This window comes from Anomaloglossus baeobatrachus, chromosome 6 (genome assembly GCF_048569485.1).
Source record: "Anomaloglossus baeobatrachus isolate aAnoBae1 chromosome 6, aAnoBae1.hap1, whole genome shotgun sequence".
Classification (NCBI taxonomy): domain Eukaryota; kingdom Metazoa; phylum Chordata; class Amphibia; order Anura; family Aromobatidae; genus Anomaloglossus; species Anomaloglossus baeobatrachus.
Window position 1 is genome coordinate 478760251 of NC_134358.1, and position 21266 is coordinate 478781516.

General features: G+C 47.9%; 1 protein-coding gene across 2 annotated transcripts; it reads left to right on the top strand.

Annotated features, from left to right (window-relative positions):
- The first annotated feature begins 605 nt into the window (after positions 1-605).
- Positions 606-8426, top strand: LOC142244479 (protein QNR-71-like). 2 transcript variants are annotated; one of them, XM_075316706.1, is made up of 11 exons: positions 606-809; positions 2713-2865; positions 2944-3087; positions 3156-3320; positions 4423-4581; positions 5968-6312; positions 6423-6575; positions 6652-6754; positions 6832-7034; positions 7885-7972; positions 8210-8426. In XM_075316706.1, the coding sequence occupies exons 1-11, from the start codon at positions 743-745 to the stop codon at positions 8358-8360; spliced, it is 1731 nt and encodes a 576-aa protein (XP_075172821.1). In that variant the 5' UTR covers positions 606-742; the 3' UTR covers positions 8361-8426. The 2 variants fall into 2 exon arrangements, with proteins under 2 accessions (XP_075172821.1, XP_075172822.1); XM_075316707.1 differs by lacking the exon at positions 8210-8426 and adding an exon at positions 8063-8085.
- The last annotated feature ends 12840 nt before the right edge of the window (positions 8427-21266 follow it).

Consider the following 21266-nt stretch of genomic DNA (forward strand, 5'->3'; position numbering starts at 1 on the left):
CTCTAATGATCTACTGCTGATTAATCATTGATTTTATCAAAACTACACCAAGCAGCCTACATTATGCTGCTCTCAGATTAGGTGGCAAAAACCTGGTGACAGATTCTCTTTAATGTCTATGAAAAAATAAATAAATAAATAAATTAGGAGAACTGACAAAATAAGTTTAAACACTTCAGGAAACATCCTTAAAAATGAAGGGGGGGAATAAAAAATTTGTGAAAAAGACAAACTGCAGGTGCATCAGGTGTGTTTTTTTATTTTGTTTTTTTTTATTAAGACCACCATACTAAATACATGAATATCTTCCTCCCCTGCAACATTTGTTTTGGTTTTTTTTTTCATTTGCTCTTAGCATTGACTTTAAAAGCAGCATAAAAAAGCTGAATGTGGACATACGCCATAAGATTTTTTTTATCTATAAAAACTCCAGTAGACTTCACCATGATTTTTGCGTCACCTCTTTACCTGCTCTGGCAAAAACTGACAATTTGTGGTAAATTCATGATGAAAATAAAGTCTCGAGCCTTCAGAAATTTAGAAAAGTGTGAGATTCTTGGGAGTGACTCAGAAGCACATGAGCAGACATCTCTCCCTGATCCCATCACATGATGGGCCTGCAGCTTCTCATATACAGGAGGAGGGATCAGGGGGATCCACTGCTGGTTCCTGCAGCTGGGACTTGTTGGACACAATTTAAATGCTGGGGTGAGATCCCTGAGCAGCTCAGTCAGTGTTCAGGATGCTGCAGGCAGCAGTGCAGGGGCTGGTGGTGCTCTGCCTGGTCTCAGGCATCCAGGCAGGAAAAAGTAAGTGAGGGGTTAACTGGTTTGGTTGTTAGCAACTTTGATACAAGATCCACAATGTATATTCTAGACTGAGACGCTGAGTAGTCAATAAGATGGACACCAAGGATCTGTCCTGGGCTGCTGGCTATCTAGGGGTCACTAATAATTGCCCTGTTGTGGCCACACTGGGGCTTACTGGTTTCTACAAAAAAAGCCATTGTCATTGTGCATCTGTAAGGGGGCTAATAACTGGCACTGCAAATAATTGATACCTGTGTAATGCCCAAGGTTTTAACTATAATTTTTTGTTTTTTTAACCCTGAGAGCAGGTTTTGCTGCAGCAAAAAGTGTGAATATACCCCAAATGTGTAATATTGAATTATGAAATAAAAAAATCTTATTGTTACATGTTGCTGCTCTTTATCTGAGACCTTTTTAAATGCTCCACAAACTTGTGATCCTGTGGCAATAATTAATCTGTAGACCCTTTGGATTAATAAGGGACTATCAATGGTGTCTTGTTTTCTTGGGCTGGGAGGGCACTTCATGAAAATGGCATATACTGCTCAGGTGACCTAAACCTGGTGTTGTCTACTCTAACCAGGTTAGAAGACCTGTCTCCTCCTTGTACCGCCTAATGGCTGGTGTATGTAGCCTCTGTTTGCATACATCTGATGAACCTTCCTAACAAATCTTCAAGCTGGATTAATGGTTTGAGCATAAACTGGCCATTGGTCTCTTGAGCTTAGACGTTGTTCACGATCACTTTAACATTGATGGCCTAGCCTTTCAGGATAGGTGATCAATGTCTGACACCCCCTCCCACCACTGATTCTGGTCACCTGCTGATGCCGGTACTGAACAGCTAAAGTGCCCCTCTTCTGATAATGGCTGCAGACAGATACTGCAGATTCACCTCCTATTGATTTGAGTAGGAGGTGGATGTGCAGTACCCGGCCGCATCTGTTATCAGAAGACAAACTCCAGAACTGGACACTTTCGGCCTCCTAAAATAAAGTAGAAATCCAGCTCAAACATCCTGACTGAAGGTGGTGTCACACACAGCGACGTCAGCGACGTCGCTGTGTGTGACATCCAGCAACGAGCTGGCCCCTGCTTTGAGGTCGTTGCTGAATGTCCTGCTTCATTTTTTTTTTCGTCGTCGCTCTCCCGCTGTGAAGCACACATCGCTGTGTGTGACAGTGAGAGAGCGACGAAATGAAGCGAGCAGGGAGCAGGAGCCGGCGTCTGGCAGCTGCAGAAAGCTGTAAACATCGGGTAACCAAGGGAAGACCTTTCCCTGGTAACCCGATATTTACCTTCGTTACCAGCCTCCGCCGCTCTTGCTGCTAGTGCCGGCTCCTGCTGACATGTAGCTGCAGTACACATCGGGTTAATTAACCCGATGTGTACTGTAGCTAGGAGAGCAAGGAGCCAGCGCTAAGCAGTGTGCGCGGCTCCCTGCTTTCTGCACATGTAGTGACGTTATGATCGCTGCTGCGTCGCTGTGTTTGACAGCTAAGCAGTGATCATAACAGCGACTTACAAGGTCGCTGTTGCGTCACAGAAAATGGTAACAGCGCTGTCGCTATGTGTGACACCAGCTTGAGTGAAACGCATTGATTGCGCTAACCATGTTTGCTGTGTGATGCCCTATAATTAAATCAAATAGAAGAAAACTTGCATGTTTGAGCTGGATTTCTACTTCATTGTTTTGGATTGTGCTGGCAATGGTGAGACTGTCAGATAAAGTAGATTAATGGCCCATGTTGGGTCCTGGCGATACTGCTGATGGCACAATACAGATTAGAGGATTTAGCACCTCCTGAGTATAACCAGTTGTAAGGGACATACGGAGCAGTTCACTCAATGTATGAATCATTTAGCATTGTGTATATTCTCTATGTTGTGTCCAACTGAACAGGGTTTCAGGATGTAATGGAGTTTGGAAGGAAATCTGGCTCTACAGGTCCCCGTAACCATATTGCTGGCTGGTCTCCTGATACCAACTCTTGGGATGAGAATCTCTACCCTGCCTGGAAGTCTGGTGACTCTAGATGGGAGAACTGCTGGAGAGGTATTATGCAAGATGTACACATGACTCCATTTCACTGACCATTACTCTCAATCATGCTGCCTTAATCTTTCTGTCTAGGTGGCACAGTGGTGGCATTGCTGACCAGTGACAGCCCTGCGCTGATAGGGTCAAATATCACATTTGCTGTGACCCTGCATTTTCCCAGATGTCAGAAAGAAAATGATGATGGAGACATTGAATATGAAAGAGGATGTGGAAATGGTAAATGCAGCTTTACGGTGTTAGATACTGAATCCTGGCATAAGGTCACATAATATTTGTCCTTCTAGTTTCCTCCATTTCCCTGGACCAATATGTGTACAACTGGACCAAGTGGATGGACTTCTGTGATGAAGGAAACTGCAGTTTTTCCAGCAACTTTCCAGATGGCAAACCATTCCCACATCACCCGCACTGGAGACGCCACAACTTCATTTATGTCTTCTCCACGCAAGGTAAAGGTTGTGATTTTAATGTTGGCTATGTTCTAAACAAATCTTGTCTGTGGGGCTTGTGATCTTGAAAAACAATGACTTGTGTGGGTTCTCCAGGGAAAACATGTCCTTGCCTAGCTATCGGATAGGTGACGATAGCTTTTCAATTGAGTGTCTGACCACTGGTACGAACTAGCAGCATTGGGTTCTCTATCCCAGTTGTATAATGAAGCGTCAAGTCAGATTCCTTACTGCCTCTCCACTCATGCTCTGCGCACGGCTTTTTCTGGCAGTTGGGCATCTGACCTGATGCTTTATGTAGTAGGATAAAGATTCCATTCTGCTGATCAGTGCAGGGGGCAGCAATCAAAAATGACTGATCCACAATAGATCGCCTATCGACTGGTGAGAGGTTGTCTAGGAGAAACAAATTATCTTGACTTATTTAGGCTTCCCTTTTTCGCATGACCGAATTGCATCTTCGGATCACTATGGCATATCAGCCACTGACATCTGTTGCACACATTGTTTATAAAATTAAAAAACACACACACACACACACACACACACACACACTTTATAATATTTTACATTCACACTTAAAGGCAGTTGTAGTTACAAACAAGGTTCTCAAAGCTAATGCACTTACAGGGTGCAGACGCCACTTGATCTGGGCAGAGGTGGGAGCACTGGTGAAAATAATCATGCACTAACCAATTCGTGGAGGGTTGTAGACATCAACTGGTAGAATTAATTGCACATGGATAAGTCTTGTGTAGGCTCCTGTCAGATGTAGTGCAGGTTCTAGCTTATAGCCTATTAATGACACCTAGCACTAACTGACCCTAGTTTACAAGGCAAACATTGCTGGGTCTGGCTCCATCCTGTATAGGAATGAGATAATGTAAATTATACATGAGGGATTTGCTGTCATTTTAACCAAAATTATACATCCTTTTTATAAATGCATGTTAAAACAACTCTTGGTAATTTGAATTTTCTGTTTACATTTTCAAATACCCATTAAAGATTTGTGCATATTAGGATGATCCCGCTCCCCTAGAATGCTTAACTTATACTTGTTGTAGCTGACTATGACTGGGAACTTTCTTTCTTTGCTCAGGCCAGTATTACCAAATGATGGGGAGATCTTCTGCCATTTTGTCCATAAATACTACAAACATCACAGCCGGCACACAAATGATTGAAGTCACTGTCTTCAGAAGAGGTTACCAGAAGAATTACCCAGTTGCTAAAGCGAGCAGTAGTTATGTAGTAACTGGTAAGTTGTGAAGTAGTGTGCACAGGAACCGAAGAACTCAGTCTAGAAAAGTAGTGGGGACTGATGCCTGCTAGGATGAGGACACATATGAAACACTTAGGCCAGTGTCACACTTGTGAGTGCCTCGCGTGGGTTTCTCATTGTATCGCTCGGTACAGACTCGCTCTCCTCACAGAAGAGGGTCGGTTGCATGCATCTCTATGCAACCGACCCACTCCTGTGAGGAGAGAGTCCGTGTCGGGAGACTCAATACGAGACTTGCGTGAGATAGTCGCAAGTGACACCGGCCTTAGTGGCAGACTTGTCACATTTTACAGACGCCAGCAAAGTCCAGAATCCTGAAATGTCATGCACATGTTTGTTGTTTTCAGCCTGCAGTCTTGCTGCAGATTTCACTAGATTTTCTACAATTTTTAAAAATTTACTACTAAAGGAGCCCTGCTAAAATTGGAACTGACGACCTTCCCGATTACAGATATCATCCCATGTAGCTGCTTTTCCAGTGTAGATCCCATCCCATTACAGCCTCTTTCCCTTGCAGATCCCATCCCATCCCATGTGCTCCTTTTTTTTTTTTTTTTTTTTTTTTTTTTTTTTTTTCCCCCTGCAGTTCCCATCTTATGCAGCTCCTCTCCCCTGCAGATTCTGGTCTCCCTGCATCTTTGGCTCACTGAGCATTTACTTGCTCCAAGCACCGGCGGCCTCTCCGGTCTTCCGTCCTCCTCCGCAGCACTCTTCAGGCACACTGATGCTGGCAGGATGAGAAACTTCACCACGCTGCCATGACCTCTGCATCTCTACACGCTAGGTCAGGGAGAAGACAGGCTCCACTGAACCCAGAAGGGCAGTGTGTACATAGGTATGGGGATTCATTTGTGTTTGTCTTAAAGATACTAACACAAGTGAATACAGAGAACCGGAGCAGTTTCTTGCCAAGTCGGGGAACCAGCTGTTATTTTAACAACCGGTTCGCCCGAACTAGACCGAATTGGCTTACTCCCTATTAGGCAATGTGCTATTCTGATTACTCTGTAAATTGAATGCTGGGGTTTCATAACCACACTACTCTTGCAGTGTCTTGCTATAGATTTCACTCATACTAATGAGTGGTGGCCAGCACTCAAACTTACTGCCAGATTAATGAAACCTGTGTATTTCAGAAGCAGCATGATGTAGCAACAGAGACCCTGATTCTAATGATGTCACTTGCTGGGTTTTATATTATCACAGGAGATTATCATGGTCTTGTCTCCTACTGTGTAACCTCCCTCCAGCACTGACTAGCAGGTCTGTCTGCCCCTTGGTAGGTTATAAAAAGCTCAGCATTTTTAAGCCTCTGTTCAATCTGCTTGGAACTAATTTTTATATCCTTTTTTTTTATTTTAGCTCAAATCCCATTTTATGTGAAGCTGTCTCAAAAGAATGACAAGAATTCCTCAGACAACATCTTTATTAAGGATTCACCAATCACCTTTGACGTTCGAATCCATGATCCAAGCCATTATCTGAATAAATCTAAACTGAGCTTTGCCTGGGATTATGGTGATGGGAATGATTCCCTTTCCAGTAGTCCAGTCTCTACTCATAACTACACCCAGATTGGAAACTTCAGTGTTAATTTGACTATGAAAGCTGCCATTCCTGGTCCATGTAATCCAGCTACACCCACTCCAATCCATACAACGCTTCTACCAACTCCCACCAGTGCTTTCACCACTGCCAATTCCACTGGTAAGTAGGAACGTGACTAATATTGATGTAATATGGAGCTTTCATGAGTGTCCTGTGCAGGGGCCCAAATCTCATTATGATGGAGAATATACAGTAACCTTTCTTTGCAGGTAACTCCACAGATCTACCACCCACTGACACTCCTCAGCCCACTGAGATATCCAATGTTACCACTGGTCATACAACCGCTCCATATACAACCCCTGCTCCAGACTGCTTCATATACAGATATGGCTATTACATGAACAACATCACAATTGTCGGTGAGTTGTCTGCTGCTTCTATACTAATGTTGGCAATATAAAGGGCCTGGATCCTTACTACTTTACTGTCTTTTAGATGGTATCCTTGAGGTCAACATCATTGAAATGACGAGTGTCCAAATATCCGCATCTCCAAGTGGGAGCTCCGTAATTGACTTTGTGGTCACTTGTGAAGGAAGGTATGTCTCTGCAAATAGTGACCATATCTGTAACACTTCTACTGCTGGTCCTTGTCTGATGGCCACTGTTCCTTCAGCCTCCCTACAGATGCCTGTACAATAGTCTCAGATGACAGCTGCATGGTTCCCCGAGACATGGTGTGTGATGAAGTTCCAGCTTCTGCTCAATGCTTGCTGACCCTAAGAAGGGCATTTGAGCCAGGATCCTACTGTGTCAATATTACCCTGAGCGATGGTGCAAGTTTGGCTCTTGCCAGTACACTGGTGTCTATAGATGGTGGTAAGTGGCTCTGTACTGGTAATATCCAGCTAATGGCAGCTCCTGGTGTACAAACAAACGTACTTAAGAAGCTTACAAATGAATAAGTGAGCTCTCACCTTTTCTTATACACGGTTTTTTCTTACAGTTGAGTGTAAATATCTAGTTTTTATTCCAGTTCTCCTCTACAAATATTTTTTGGCCTTCAAATGTGATATTGGACACTGGGGGTTTACAAAAAACTTGTTTGCAAACTAACCTCTACGGATATATATATAATACACTAACTTTTAAATCCGTTCTACACCCGGGTGTCGAGCATGTTTATTGTAGAAAAACCTTGGTGTAAACTCTGGTCTTTAAGGTGCCTTATTGGTGCAGGACAGGGTGTTTTGTTTTGTTTTTTTTTTTTTTTTTTTTTGGCCTTTGCTGCTGCCACCATCCCTATGGCCAGCACATACACTATATTTTTATTTATTGAATCCTTCAATAAATTGGCACCGGAGTTGGTTGGTGGTATACCCACAGGCACTGACTCTGGCACCATTTTATTGAGGAATTCAACTACAATGTGGACATAGCACTGGGCACATCAGCCAAAAAATTCAATCCCGGTTTGGGATTAAGGATCTGGTTGTCTATGGACAACTAATCTGAGCTCTGCTTTCACTTCACCTCACTACTTCAATGCTGAAAGCTGCACTCTAGTTGCTATAGGCAACCTGAACAATCTTACTGTGACTGGACAGGGTGGGTCTTGTGCACTGCCGGAGCCAGTCAGTAGCCGTAGGCATGTCCTCTTGCCATCCTGCCTTCAGACAGGGTGCTTTCATCATTTTATATAGTGAAGAATATATAATTTTTATTCTAGGGTCTACACAACAGTCGGTGTCTACAGTACTTATTCCTCTCGCTCTCGTAGCCCTTGTTGCTCTGCTGATTGGTGTTGCCTTGTACAGGTGAGTTTGTGTTCCAGCACTTGTGATTTCAGGATTCATTTGTAACCTAAACTTTTAGGTGTCTGACAAGTCTCACTGCTGTAAACACAGAAGTTGACCTGCAGTTCAGATGACAAAACTAAAAATCCAACCCGGCTCTGCAGTCTGTGGTAATCACTGTGCTGCCTGACATGCACCTGTCTATGAATTGTCACAGCCTTGTGTATATGCTGATATATTTACTTTATTCCTTTCTAGGACATCTAAGGAATACAAGCCTATTGCAAATGCATCAGATGGACGAAGCGGTCAAGGAATTGCTGTGTACTTCAGTCAGGTCAAAGATGTCTTCTTCAAACGAAACAATGAGCATGATCCTCTTCTGAAAAGCAAGGCTGCAATAATATAAGATTCTGCTTCACATGTAAATGTTTGCCATGTTCTGGTATTCTGCTGTTTCATCTCAGGTGGTAAAGCTGTAATCAATAAAGTTCTTAAAATATTTTCCTGTCTAAAAACCTCCCTTGTAATCCATTGGTGTTTCCTGTCAGTTCCACAATGTAGCCTTAGTCTGCCCAACAAGACTCAAAGGGTTAATGGCTCCAACTCTGGATCTACTGCAGTCGGACGTTCTCTTGAATCCTGCAGGCTGATATTTGGTGGTTATAGGATTTCATCCCTCTAAAATGCCTTATGTTGGGATAAGGAACAAACACCTAATGTATTCATAAGAGGAAGTCTCGCCCTGGGCCTGGTTACGTTGGGACAGTTCACTGGGTGGCCAGTGACCCTGGGGGTCACTTTAGAAAGGGTGTAATTTACAGGGGAAATCCAAGTTTTTGTCGTGACACCACCTGTGGTGTGCGGCCAGGTAAGGGGCTGCCGCTAAAGGGTTCTCACCGGGGGTCGATATTGTTTGCAGCCAAGATGGAGTCACTCCCCATAGGCTAAGTGGTTGCCCCGAGAGGGTAGCTGGCGGGCTAATAGTGGGTCATGGATGCCGGAGCGTGGGATAGCGTCGCTGGTGAATACTGGAAATGAGGCAAGAGTTCCGGTTCAGGTGTTACTCACTGGCTAGGAGATTTACCAGCAGTGAACCAGGACACTCTTGGGCAGTGTCTGGTTATCTGGTGCAAGTTTCAGGCGGTTACTGGTGTCAGTGTAAATTGTTTTGTTTTGTCCTCACAATCAAGCAACTGGCAGAAGGAATCTGGGCAGAGCTCCAACTCACAGGCTCCACAACAGCAAGAAAAGCTGTGTCTCACCAGCACTGGTGCTCATCTGCACCCAGTCTGGTCTCATGGGACGTTCCTCCAGCAAAGCTGTCATGGTTACCTCCTCTTATACCCCATGTGGCACCCACCCACAAGTGGTTGTCCTGGTGACTGGGAGGTCCAATACTACTGCATGGCTAACTCCCTGCCCACCCCAGTCCATTCACCCCACTCCAAGGAAAGGCACCGAACTGCATGTGAAATGTGTCTGGTGCAGTAGCGTAGGTAGGGGGGCAGAGGGTGCTCAAAGGGGGTCCACTCGGAGCTACAATACAGCTAACTATATCAGCTTTGCCGCGTCACAAACCTTAGGTGCTATCATACAGCAGTGCACTGTGCGCAGAGGATTCCCTGCTGTTTTTCCAGGACCTGTGCTGGCTCCGCCTCATTCTTCCTCTGCTGCACACGGAGCTCTGGGCTCATGGTAAGGCCAGTTTCACACGTCAGTGAAAAACAGACGTTTTTCACTGACGTGTAAAACACGCACATGTCCCTGCGTGTGCCGTGAATCACGGCACACGTGGGTTGTCTAAGTGCAATCCGTTCTCCGTGACCCGTGATTGCACTTAGAGATTAACTCACCTGTGCGCGCTCCCGCTCGCCATGGTGCTGATCGCTGCCACGGTGCAGCATCCGGCCGGCGCTGACCCCCGCAGCAGCTGCTTCCGGGTCGGCTGTGTCGTTCATCATGAATATGCGCGACAGTAATCAGCCAGCTCAGAAGCAGGAGGGAGAACAGGCTGCAGACAGCACGGCTGAAGCTGGGTGAGTTAAAATGTTTGTTTTTTTATTTTAGAAGCACTTTTTTTTTTTTTTTTTTTTGTTTTTTTTTTTTTCTGGCACGTGTTTCACGGACCACACCACTGCGTGGTCCGTGGGACATCAGTGATGCCAGAAAAAAATGGACAAGAGGACGGAGCATTGCCCCTCCCCACCCCCCAGGGTGTCATGGGTGGGGAGGGGGAGTGAGTCTGTTTTGAAGGGATTGGATAGCCAAAGGGGAGGAGCGGTACTTTCCCGCTTCCCTGGCTGAAGGAAGAGTTGCATCCATCTTACCTGCGGCTATGGAGACTGTCGAGGAAATCCTGGAGCGGCTGAGAGCGGCGGCAGGTGACCGTCCTGCAGGCAACAGTGCAGGGAATCATTGGAACCACGTGAGCGGCGCCTCCGTAAGTCCAAACCGCCGGAGCGGTTATCCCCTGATCTGACTCCCCGGGCCCAGCGACTCCCCAGAAGCCCCTCCGGGGATCCTCCAGGCCGGGCGCCACGTGCAAAAAAGTCCAACAGGCCCCGGTCTGGGAGGTATTCTCATGTGCGGCTGGGTCCAGCGGCGGTGAGCAGGCCTCTGCTGGAGTTGGGGGCGGGGCCTGCTCCCACTGTGTCAGCGATGGATGTGGGAGCTGCGGCGGGGTGCTCTGGTGATGTGCCTGCCCAGCGCCCTGAGCCCTGTCTGCAGCGAAGGACGGATGAGGGGGCGGAGCAAGACGGCTGGGATCGGTAGTGCACCGGGCCTGGCGTGCAGGGCCCTCATCAGAAGAGGCCCAGAACGGAGGGGGGGACCCGTGGAGTGGCATGGGGGAGCTGCGACGGCAGGATTTGGAGGAACGCAGACAGCCCTCTGTTGCAGGCGGGGCGGACATCAGCTACTGGATCAGCGACTGGAGGGATCTTCCGGCCCTGCAGCAGCAGGGGCCAACGGCGGCAAAGCGGATGAGGGGAGTCGGGAGTCTACAGAGCAGCTGGAGGGACGTCTGGAGTCCGGTGGTCCGGCTGGCGGGGCCTCTACCCTCGTGCAGCCCGGTGAGTATGCCTCTGTCTTGTTTGTCTGCTCAGTATTGTCAGGACCAGAATGCAAGGGGGGATGTAGGTCACCCAGGGTTTAGTCAGGGGGTACCCATGGGGGGTGGAGGGTATGCGTCGGGAAGGGGGGAGCTGGGAGAGCTTATAGGTTGTGTGCGTACGTTGCTGGAGCGGATTGGGGGGGGCACGGGAACACTCAGAGCCAGTGGGGGCTTGGATTAATCCACCTTCCCTGGGCATTAGTGAAACGCCGGTTGCAGGTATTTCTTCATCGGTGTCGGTTCAGACGGAAAAGAATAAGGAGGACAGGATTCATTTAGATGATCGGGCATGTGGCGAGGTTTACGTCTGTTTTGAGGGCCCCTTGGGTTCCCATCTTAAGAAAGAGGTGAGGGAGAAGATCTGGAAAGATGAATATGTTGAGATCTTCTCCCTCCTTCCGTTGGCCAAATTTAATTTGGACAAAGGAAAAAAGGAGGATAGCAAGAAAGAAGATGAGGAGAAGCGGCGATGGCGCTTGATCCCTCAGACGTTTAATAATTGGTTACAAGCCTTTGCAATTTTGGTGAGCGTGATTGGCGAGAAGGCACCGGAGAACTGTTCACATTTGTTTTGCTATATGGACTCTATTGGTGAGGCTTACCGGGTGTATGGGGGACAGACTTGGCTTAGGTATGACGAACAGTTTCGTCAGCGGAAGGCCGTTTGGCCTTCTACTAGATGGGACCAAAAAGATATCGGGTTGTGGTTGCGGGTTATGGCGCCGTCTAGATATGGCCAGCCCTTTCAGGGCGGGGCCGGGTTGGCCGGCCAGTCTGGAACACAGGGTGCCGGTAGTCAACAGGGTCAGGGGGGATCGCAAAAGCCCGGCGTGTGTTGGCAATTCAATGAGGGGCAATGCAAGTTCGGGGCCACCTGCCGTTTCAAGCACCTCTGTACCCATTGTAATGGGACCTCACATGGAGCGGCAAAGTGCTTTAAGAAAGGCAAATCCAAGCCCGGCACCACTCCTACCCAAGGGTCTGACGCCGGTGAGCTTAGCCGCGATGCTTCCGTACCTAAATAGGTACCCTAATAAAGCTAAAGCTGAAGTTTTGCGGTTGGGATTTGGGCAGGGTTTCAGAATTCCAGCACCCGATTTTGTTGTCCCGGGGGCAACGAGGAACCTTTTGTCAGCTTACCAGCATTCGGCAGTCGTGGCGGAGAAATTAGGCAAGGAAGTGGCTTTGGGGAGGATGGCGGGGCCGTTCCAGGCCCCTCCTTTTCCCGATCTGGTGGTCTCGCCGTTGGGGGTGGGGCCAAAAAAGGAGCCAGGGAAATTCCGGCTGATTCACCATCTGTCTTACCCAAGAGGTAGGTCTGTAAATGACGGGATACCGGCTGAACTGTGTTCGGTGGTATATACGTCATTTGATGAGGCCGTAAGGTGGGTAAAAAAATGTGGAAAGGGGGCACTTATGGCTAAGACAGATATTAAATCAGCTTTTCGGCTCTTGCCAGTGCACTCAGATTGCGTCCGGTTGTTGGGTTGCTTTTGGGAAGGGGCTTATTTTGTAGATCGCTGTCTGCCCATGGGGTGCTCAATCTCATGCGCATTTTTCGAAACGTTTAGTTCCTTTTTGGTGTGGGTTGTTCGGGACGTTTCGGGCTTGTCGGCATTGGTACATTACCTCGATGACTTCTTGTGTGTAGGTCCTGCCGATTTGGCGCAGTGTGTCGGGATTTTGGCAACTGTGGAGTGGGTTGCGGACCGCTTTGGGGTGCCCTTGGCACCTGAAAAAACTGTGGGGCCAACTACTAGCTTAAGTTTTCTGGGTATTGTGATCGATTCAGTGGCCTGGGAAGTCCGGCTTCCCGAGAACAAGGTTGCTGCACTGAAGGACGAGGTGGCAAGGGCACGGCGGGTAAAGAAGTTGCAATTAAGGGAGGTTCAGTCCCTACTGGGAAAACTTAACTTTGCTTGTCGGGTGATGCCAATGGGCCGGATTTTTTCGCGACAACTTGCCAGGGCTACGGCGGGGGTGCTTGCTCCGCACCATTACGTTCGGTTATCGGCAGAACACAAAGCGGACTTAGCAGTTTGGGAACAGTTTTTGGAGTACTACAACGGTCGTTCCCTGCTAATGGAGGACGTAGTGGACAATTTTGACTTGGAGTTGTTCACGGATGCGGCGGGCAGCTCAGGTTTTGGAGCTTTCTTCCAGGGTCAGTGGTGTGTGGGTCGGTGGCCGGACAACTGGACGGCTGAAGGCTTGACAAAAAATGTGGCGCTATTGGAAATTTTTCCAATAATGGTGGCAATTCATCTTTGGAGAGACCAGTTGGCAAACAAGAAGATCCGTTTTAACTGTGACAATATGGGGGTGGTGCTGGCTATTAATCAGTTTTCGGCGTCTTCTCCTCCGGTTGTTCGGGTGTTACGGGAGTTGGTGTTGGTTTGTTTGCAAATCAACGCGTGTGTTACGGCGGCTCATGTGCCAGGCGTTCAGAACCTAATAGCTGATTCCCTCTCTCGTTTCCAGTGGGATCGGTTCCGGGTTTGCGCACCAGAGGCAGAGTCCAGCGGCTTGGAGTGCCCGGCACAGCTTTGGAACGTGGTCTTCGGGCAGCGGGACCGCTAATTCGGGCTTCCTTGTCGGGTAACACATGGACAGCGTATCAGGCAGCATGGGTGTTTTGGGAGCAGTGGTTGCAGGGTGGGGATTTTTCTGAGGAGGATCAGTTGGGAATATTGTTGGAAAAGTTGGGGGAGGTGGCGGTTTCAGGGTGGTCTGTTGCGAAGGTAAATCGTTTTATGGCAGGGTTAGCATTTGGTTTCCGGTTGCGAGGTTTACGGGATTTAACTAAGAGTTTTTTGGTTGTCCAGGCGTTGAAGGGTTTTCGCAGAGGACGAAATGACCGGTGTCATTCGGCTTATTGGAGCGGCTGGGTGGGGTGTTGGGGGAGGTTTGTACATCTCCGTTTGAGGAACGTTTGTTTAGGTTAGCGTTTTCCTTGGCGTTTTTTGGAGCCCTGCGGGTTGGGGAATTGGTATCTCCCAGTAAGGTGTCCCCCGGGGGTTTGAGTCGTGGTGACATTATGGCTGTGGACAGGGGAATTGAATTTTGGATAAGAAAATCTAAAACTGATCAACGAGGGGCCGGCAGGCGAGTCTGTTTGGGAGTGGTTGGGGGATCGGATATGTGCCCGTTGAAGTGTTTCGAGAATTTCGAACAGATCCGTCAAAAGGTGGACGGCCCCCTGTTATGTCATGACGATGGGTCTTTTTTATCGCGATACCAATTTGTGAGTGTTTTCAGGGCGTTTGAAGTCGTTGGGGTTAGATCCTAAGTCTTTCGGATCACATTCCTTTCGCATAGGGGCGGCAACAGAGGCCTCTATGCGCGGTTTGTCTGAAGACACGGTTAAGCAGATTGGTAGGTGGAAGTCGGGGCGTTTTAAGTTGTACGTCCGCCCCCAGGCGGTGGTCGGGAACTAAGTAGGGAGACTTACAGTAAAAGGGGGGGGGCGGCCTGGGTGTTTTGTGTTTCGATTTGAGGGTATAAGGCACTAAAATGGTGTTGTTTGTTTGTGCATTTTGTATTGCAGAAACACCCCTTCCCTCCCCCTCGCTGGTCTGGATCATTGGCCATTCTTACGTGTATTGGGGAGCCCGGCGAGTGGATGCGAGAAGGAACGGGAGACAGTTAGGCTTCGCCAGGGACGTGGCTCTCGTACGATGGCTCGGGGTTAGGGTGGAGCAGGGTGTTACAAGAGGTGCATAGACATGCCCGATTAGACAGGCCTCCTGAAGTTTTGGTCTTGCACGTTGGGGGGAATGATCTAGGGGAACGGCCTTTTAGAATCTTGATAAAAGACATCAAGCACGACTTGTTACGGCTATGGGTGTCCTTCCCAGGGATTACGTTGGTTTGGTCAGAGATGGTGGCGAGAAGGAGTTGGCGGAAAGCGCGGTCTGTTGATAGGCTGAACAAGGCAAGGCGCGGGCAAAGGTTAATAGGGCGATTTCAAAGTTTGTTAGTCGGAATGGGGGTGTTTGTATCCGGCATGTTGAGTTGGAAAGGACGGAAGAGGAATTCTGGTTGGCTGACGGGGTGCACTTGAATGCGGTGGGGATCGATTTGTGGGCCCTCGGTCTGCAGGGAGGTATTGAAAGGGCCCTGCGGTTGAGGGGGGTCTCAGGCACTTGAAGGTCATCAAGGTGCCTTCGTTGTGGCGTTTTATTGGTGGGTCCTTGAAGTTGGTTTAAAATTGTTCGGGGAATCCATACGGGTATGGATCCCCTCATTGGCAGAATGGCTGGTCACCTGGTGATTTTGAGGGGAATCCCGACGGGGATGTCGGGGCCCCTGTGGGTGTGTTGGGGTTAACGAAGGATTAACCCTTACAGTGTGGTGGCGCCTGAGCCAGTGTGGGTAACGGCTGGGAGCAAGTTGGTTTTATGGTTCGGTTTATAGGAATCACCAGGGTTTGTAGCTTCAAGGACCTTACCATATTGCAATTTTATTGGTTATGTAATTTTGTTAATAAATGGCTGCTATGGCCAAAATTATCCAAAGATATTCGGTGTCTGTGTAGTGATTTTAGATAAGAATGGGAATGGAGGGAGGAGATGTGAAGGAGACCGGAGTCAACAATTCCAGGGTCAAGAGAGGACGGAGCATTGCCCCCCCCCCGGGGCATTTGCGGAGGCCGGCATGACCCCTGATTGGTGGGGAGGTCAGGGTGTCATGGATGGGGAGGGGGAGTGAGCCCGTTTTGAAGGGATTGGATAGCCAAAGGGGAGGAGCGGTACTTTCCCGCTCCCCTGGCTGAAGGAAGAGTCCCACCAGCCCTCCCTAATATTCGTGGTATGACTGGGTTGTGCATTGTATGGGAGGGGGGGTGTGGGTGGGTTTCTCGGGTCGTAGTGGCTGGTTGGCATTTTATTGGTGGGTCCTTGAAGTTGGTTTAAAATTGTTCGGGGAATCCATACGGGTATGGATCCCCTCATTGGCAGAATAGCTGGTCACCTGGTGATTTTGAGGGGAATCCCGACGGGGATGTCGGGGCCCCTGTGGGTGTGTTGGGGTTAACGAAGGATTAACCTTTACAGTGTGGTGCGCCTGAGCCAGTGTGGGTAACGGCTGGGAGCAAGTTGGTTTTATGGTTCGGTTTATAGGAATCACCAGGGTTTGTAGCTTCAAGGACCTTACCATATTGCAATTTTATTGGTTATGTAATTTTGTTAATAAATGGCTGCTATGGCCAAAATTATCCAAAGATATTCGGTGTCTGTGTAGTCATTTTAGATAAGAATGGGAATGGAGGGAGGAGATGTGAAGGAGACCGGAGTCAACAATTCCAGGGTCATGTCTCCGTGCGGCAATCACGCACACGCGGGTACGCCGCACGGAGACACGTGCAGTGAAAAATCACTGACGTGTGAGCAGACCCATTGATTATAATGGGTCTGCGTATGTCAGTGATTCTGGTACGTTTAAAAAAAAAAAAAGCACAAACATACCAGAATCACTGACGTGTGAAAGGGGCCTAAGACGCAGAGAGGATCTAAGATTGTGTGCAGTGAGGAAGGGATGGCAGAGTGTTCATTACTGTGCAGCGTGGGGAACTGATGCCATGTATGTAATAAGGGTGTGTGTGTGTGTGTTGTATATTAAAGGGCCTGACAACATGTATGTAATTGTGTGTGTGTGTGTGTGTGTGTCTATATATTATAAGGCCCTGATAACATGTAGTGTGGGCTTATCATACTGTGTATAGAGAACTGTGGGGACATCATGCTTTGTATAGAGCTATGAAGACAGTCATATTGTGTACCTGGGAGACCTTTTTCAATGTTAAGTAGTGGACAGTTAAGAACCATTATTGTTATAGGGGCACTCAGGGTTGTGTGATATCTCAGGCACACTGGGGGCATTATTACATTCTATGGGCAAAATGTGGGCACTCTTATAGGGCAATTATTTTGAAGGGCCAATTTTACCATCTAGAGAGCACAAATGAGGCATTACCATGTGGGGGTACAGCGGTGGCATTAGAATGTGGGGTGGTAAGAGGAGCACTGTTAGGCTATGTGCCCACGCTGCGGATTTTGCCGCGGATTTTTCGTGGAAAAGCCGCGGGTTTTCCAGAAATCTGCAGCACAGCTACTCCCCAGCCATTTCTATGGCATTTGGGAAATGCTGTGCCCACACTGCGGATTTTTCCACAGCGAAAATCGTGCGGAAGAAAACTGCAGCATGTCAATTATTGCGGATTTTGCCTATTCAATTGAATTAAAAAAAAATCGCAAAATCCGCACCTATGAAAAGGTGCAGATTCCGGGGGAAAGCTGCGGATTTTGATGCAGAAAAGTCCGCAGATACAGAGTCCCGTGGGCACATAGCCTTATTGTACCACACAGCAGGTGCAGTAATAGGGGCACATACTGTATGACAGCAGTGGCTTAGTATTGGGGTATGAGGAGGATAAGGTGTTTGTGCGGGTTGGGAATAGATGGGGGTCGGGGCTGGAAATGTGAAGTCAGATGAGTCTGTATTTGTAATCTCTGCAGACGAGCCCTGGCTGGAGAAGTCGTTATGTTGGGCTCAGCCAAATAGAAAAGACGAGAAAAGTGAAGTTCATCAGAAAGAACATTAGCTGTAAGTCACCACCTAATAACTGTACTATAATCTCTCACAATGTACTGCAGGACTGATATCTACCACTATATGGTCACCATATGGCAGTAATATTAGTGTTGGCCTTTGTGTAGATTTATTTTCAGTAACAGCATGGTCATCTGCTGAGGTTCCTCTATACCCATTATTAAGGCAGGATAATATAGTTACCAGGTTAGGGGCCCGTTCATATGTTTCGCCTCCCCTAAGCTGAACCACTAGCTACGCCACTGGTCTGGTGTAAGCACCAGCAAACCACCTGTCACTTACCCCAGATATTGCTCTTTAACTCAGTTGCAGTACCCTGTAGCAACCAGAGCCTCAGTGGTGCTACAGAAGCACTAAATATTGAAGGGAAACTAAGGGCATATTCAGTTTTTGGTCACTGGTTTACCTCCGTATTTGGAAGCCAGAATCAGGAGTGGAAAAGTATAACATGTTCACCACTTCTTCTGTATTTTTCAACTGTGCTGTTTCTATTTGTCTTAGTTAAAACTGTTATTTAATTTTTTTCATGCTTGTCTCTGCTGCCACCTACTGGTCAGACCTTTCGGCTCCTCTGTTTCTTTTGTCCAGCCCATGGGAGTGTCTGATGACCCTCTTGCATCACATCCTGGTATGTGCATTCCAAACCAGAGTTTGTGAGAACAACATCCCTTATTGGAGCGGCTGAAGCAAAGTCTTCTGACCACGTAGTAGTTTCAGAGACAAACATCGCAGGAGAATTACAATGCCAAGTACTTGGACCGCTGTACTTCTGCATGTCCTAACCTTTGGAGAAAATAAACCACCATTGTTTCATCTCAGCATGTGCATGTTTCACTCTGGAGCGCTCTGGTCCTTTCTGCCTCACCTATAGGAAAAACGAAGGTAAGATTCTCACAACTACGCGCCTTCCATCGCCTTTAAGTGGGGACAGAACAGTCAGAAGACTGCTTAAGAGCCCAATACCCCGGCTACAGATCCCTAAGAACCCTGTAACTTCCCATGTAATCTGCCCAGCAACAAGCCTTGTGCACTAGTCTGCCTGCACAGTGCATGCCTGGACAAGCCTAAGGGGAAGGTCTCCCATCTGCCACGTCCTGTGTCACCTCTGCCTGCATTGTAAAGGGACAATTTATGCACCTGCTGCTTCTTTTTTGCTATACTCCTTCTATAGACTTGCAGTACATTATACCTCATTACTGCACATTGCTGGACTGCGAACCCCAAGTTTTGCTAAAGACACCTTGGGAATCTCATCAGGGAGTCCTTGCAGAGCTGCACAACGATTTTCGGACTCCTATTCAAAAGTCAAGTTTCTTAAAGAGACAGTACACCTTAAATCAAAATGGCCGAAAAAGACCTTGGACAGTTCCCCACTGCTGAAACAGAGCAAATACAATCAGATACCATCCATCATGAAGCCCAGGAGGCAGATCCCACGCTTTCAGCAGACCAAGTTGTCCGACCAAAGCGCTCTTTCAAACCCACGATGAAGGCCACTGAAAACTATCACACTATGAAAGATGAGCTATGTGAACACCTGGAGGAACTGTGGGAACGAGTCACCTATTACATGTCAAGACTTGAATCCTCATCAGGTGATGCCGCATGCTTACTAGCCGCTATGGAACGGCTGAACACAGCTCACGAAAGATACAAGAGACTGTCAACAAGGTACATTACCTTTCTAAAAGACTCTAAAATTGATGAAGCTCTTTCAGACCTGAGCAAGGCAGAAGAGGTGGACAAGGAAAGAGATGCTAAGGTGCAAGATGCCATAGACAAGGCCGAACACCGTATCTCTCACCAGCAAGAAACCAGATCACACCGATCAACCTCATCTAGACGTTCCTCTCGGTCATCCCGGTCATCATCCTCAAGAAGCTCAGCCCTGAGAGACAGGATACTAGAAGCCCACATAAGAGCAGAGGAATCCAAGGTGAGACGTTCCTTCACAGAAAGATAAGTAGAGGAAGAAGCCAAAAGGGCAGAAGCATAAGCCCTTGCAAGAGCAGAAGCCGCTAAAGCAGAAGCCCTTGCAAAAGCAGAAGCCCTTGCAAAAGCAGAAGCCGCTAAAGCAGAAGGCAAAAGGGCAGAAACAGAGGCTCGGATAAAGATTCTTCGGTCACAGATGGAAGAGGAAGTTGCACTAGCTAAAGTGAGACTACTTGAGCAAGCATTGATCCAAGGTCCTGATCCAGCTCACTCGCCACCACTGGAAGCAGACAATCCAGTTGATCGCACAAGAAACTATGTACTGAATCAGTTACCTGTAGCAACCCCGGTTCGCAGTACCGTCCAAGCCGACAACACCGAAACCTCAAACTTACCTCTACCAGTGCCAGTACCACCTAAAGCACCCGAGCAAATTAATAAGTCACCAAGAGGTGCCCTCTCAAACACAGTCACCACGGCAAGATGGCAATCAAGTGTTTCTTGACCCACTTCCACAGCTCAAGCAGCGGTCATCAGAATCTACAGAGGCTAAACCACAGCTCAACCCTGCAGCAACGTCATTCTACCTGGGAACATCTCATCCATTCACGCCAGACAGCCCATACGCCCCAGGGGCATCACAAGTCGTCGTGGCAAAAAGTGGTGAGAAATCAGATATGTCTGAGTTTGCCAGGTTCATGGTGAGCAGAGAGCTAATCAACACTAGTCTCATGAAATTTGATGATCGTGCAGAGAGCTACAGGGCCTGGAAGGCAACTTTCAAGGCAGCCATCGCCAATCTCAACTTAACTGCAGAACAGGAGCTCGACCTCCTGATCAAGTGGTTGGGCCCAGGCTCTACAAACCGTATCAAGAGCCTCAGAACCGTCTATGTGGGACAAGCAGAAGCAGGTCTCGCTGCTGCATGGCAAAGACTGGAACGCACCTTTGGCAGCGCAGAAGAAATAGAGAAAGCCCTATTCAAGAGACTGCAGGACATCCCAAAGATCAACCTTAAAGAAGTCCACAAGCTTCAAGACCTAAGTGATCTGCTCATGGAGCTGGAGCTCGCCAAAAGAGATCCTCGTCTGTCTGGGCTGTGCTACCTGGATACAGCCCATGGAGTGAACCCAATCGTGGTGAAGCTGCCATACAGTCTGCAGGAGAAATGGGCAACGTCAGTCTCAAGGTACAAAAGAGTGCATGACGTCACCTTTCCCCCATTTATTCAGTTCTGCAAGTTCATCGACGAGCAGGCCCAGATGAGGAATGACCCCAGCCTCGACTTCCTAGAGTTCAACACTTCGGCAGCTGCAACATCATCATCAAGGTATGAAGGTGCCATACACAAACGCAGAGACATTAAGAACACTGTGAGTGTTAGGAAGACTGAGCTACCACCACCTGCAGCACGCACAGATAAACAGTACACCATATCATCATGAGATAAGGCTTTCAATCAAGAATGTCCCATCCATAAAAAAAACGCATTCACTGAACAAGTGCAGAGGGTTTAGATCCAAAACCCTACAGGAGCGCAAGAACGTCCTCACAGAGCTTGGCATCTGTTTCAAATGCTGTGCATCACTTGAGCACATGGCCAAGGACTGTAAATCCATCATCAAGTCTGAGGAGTGTCACAGCGAAAAACACGTTTCA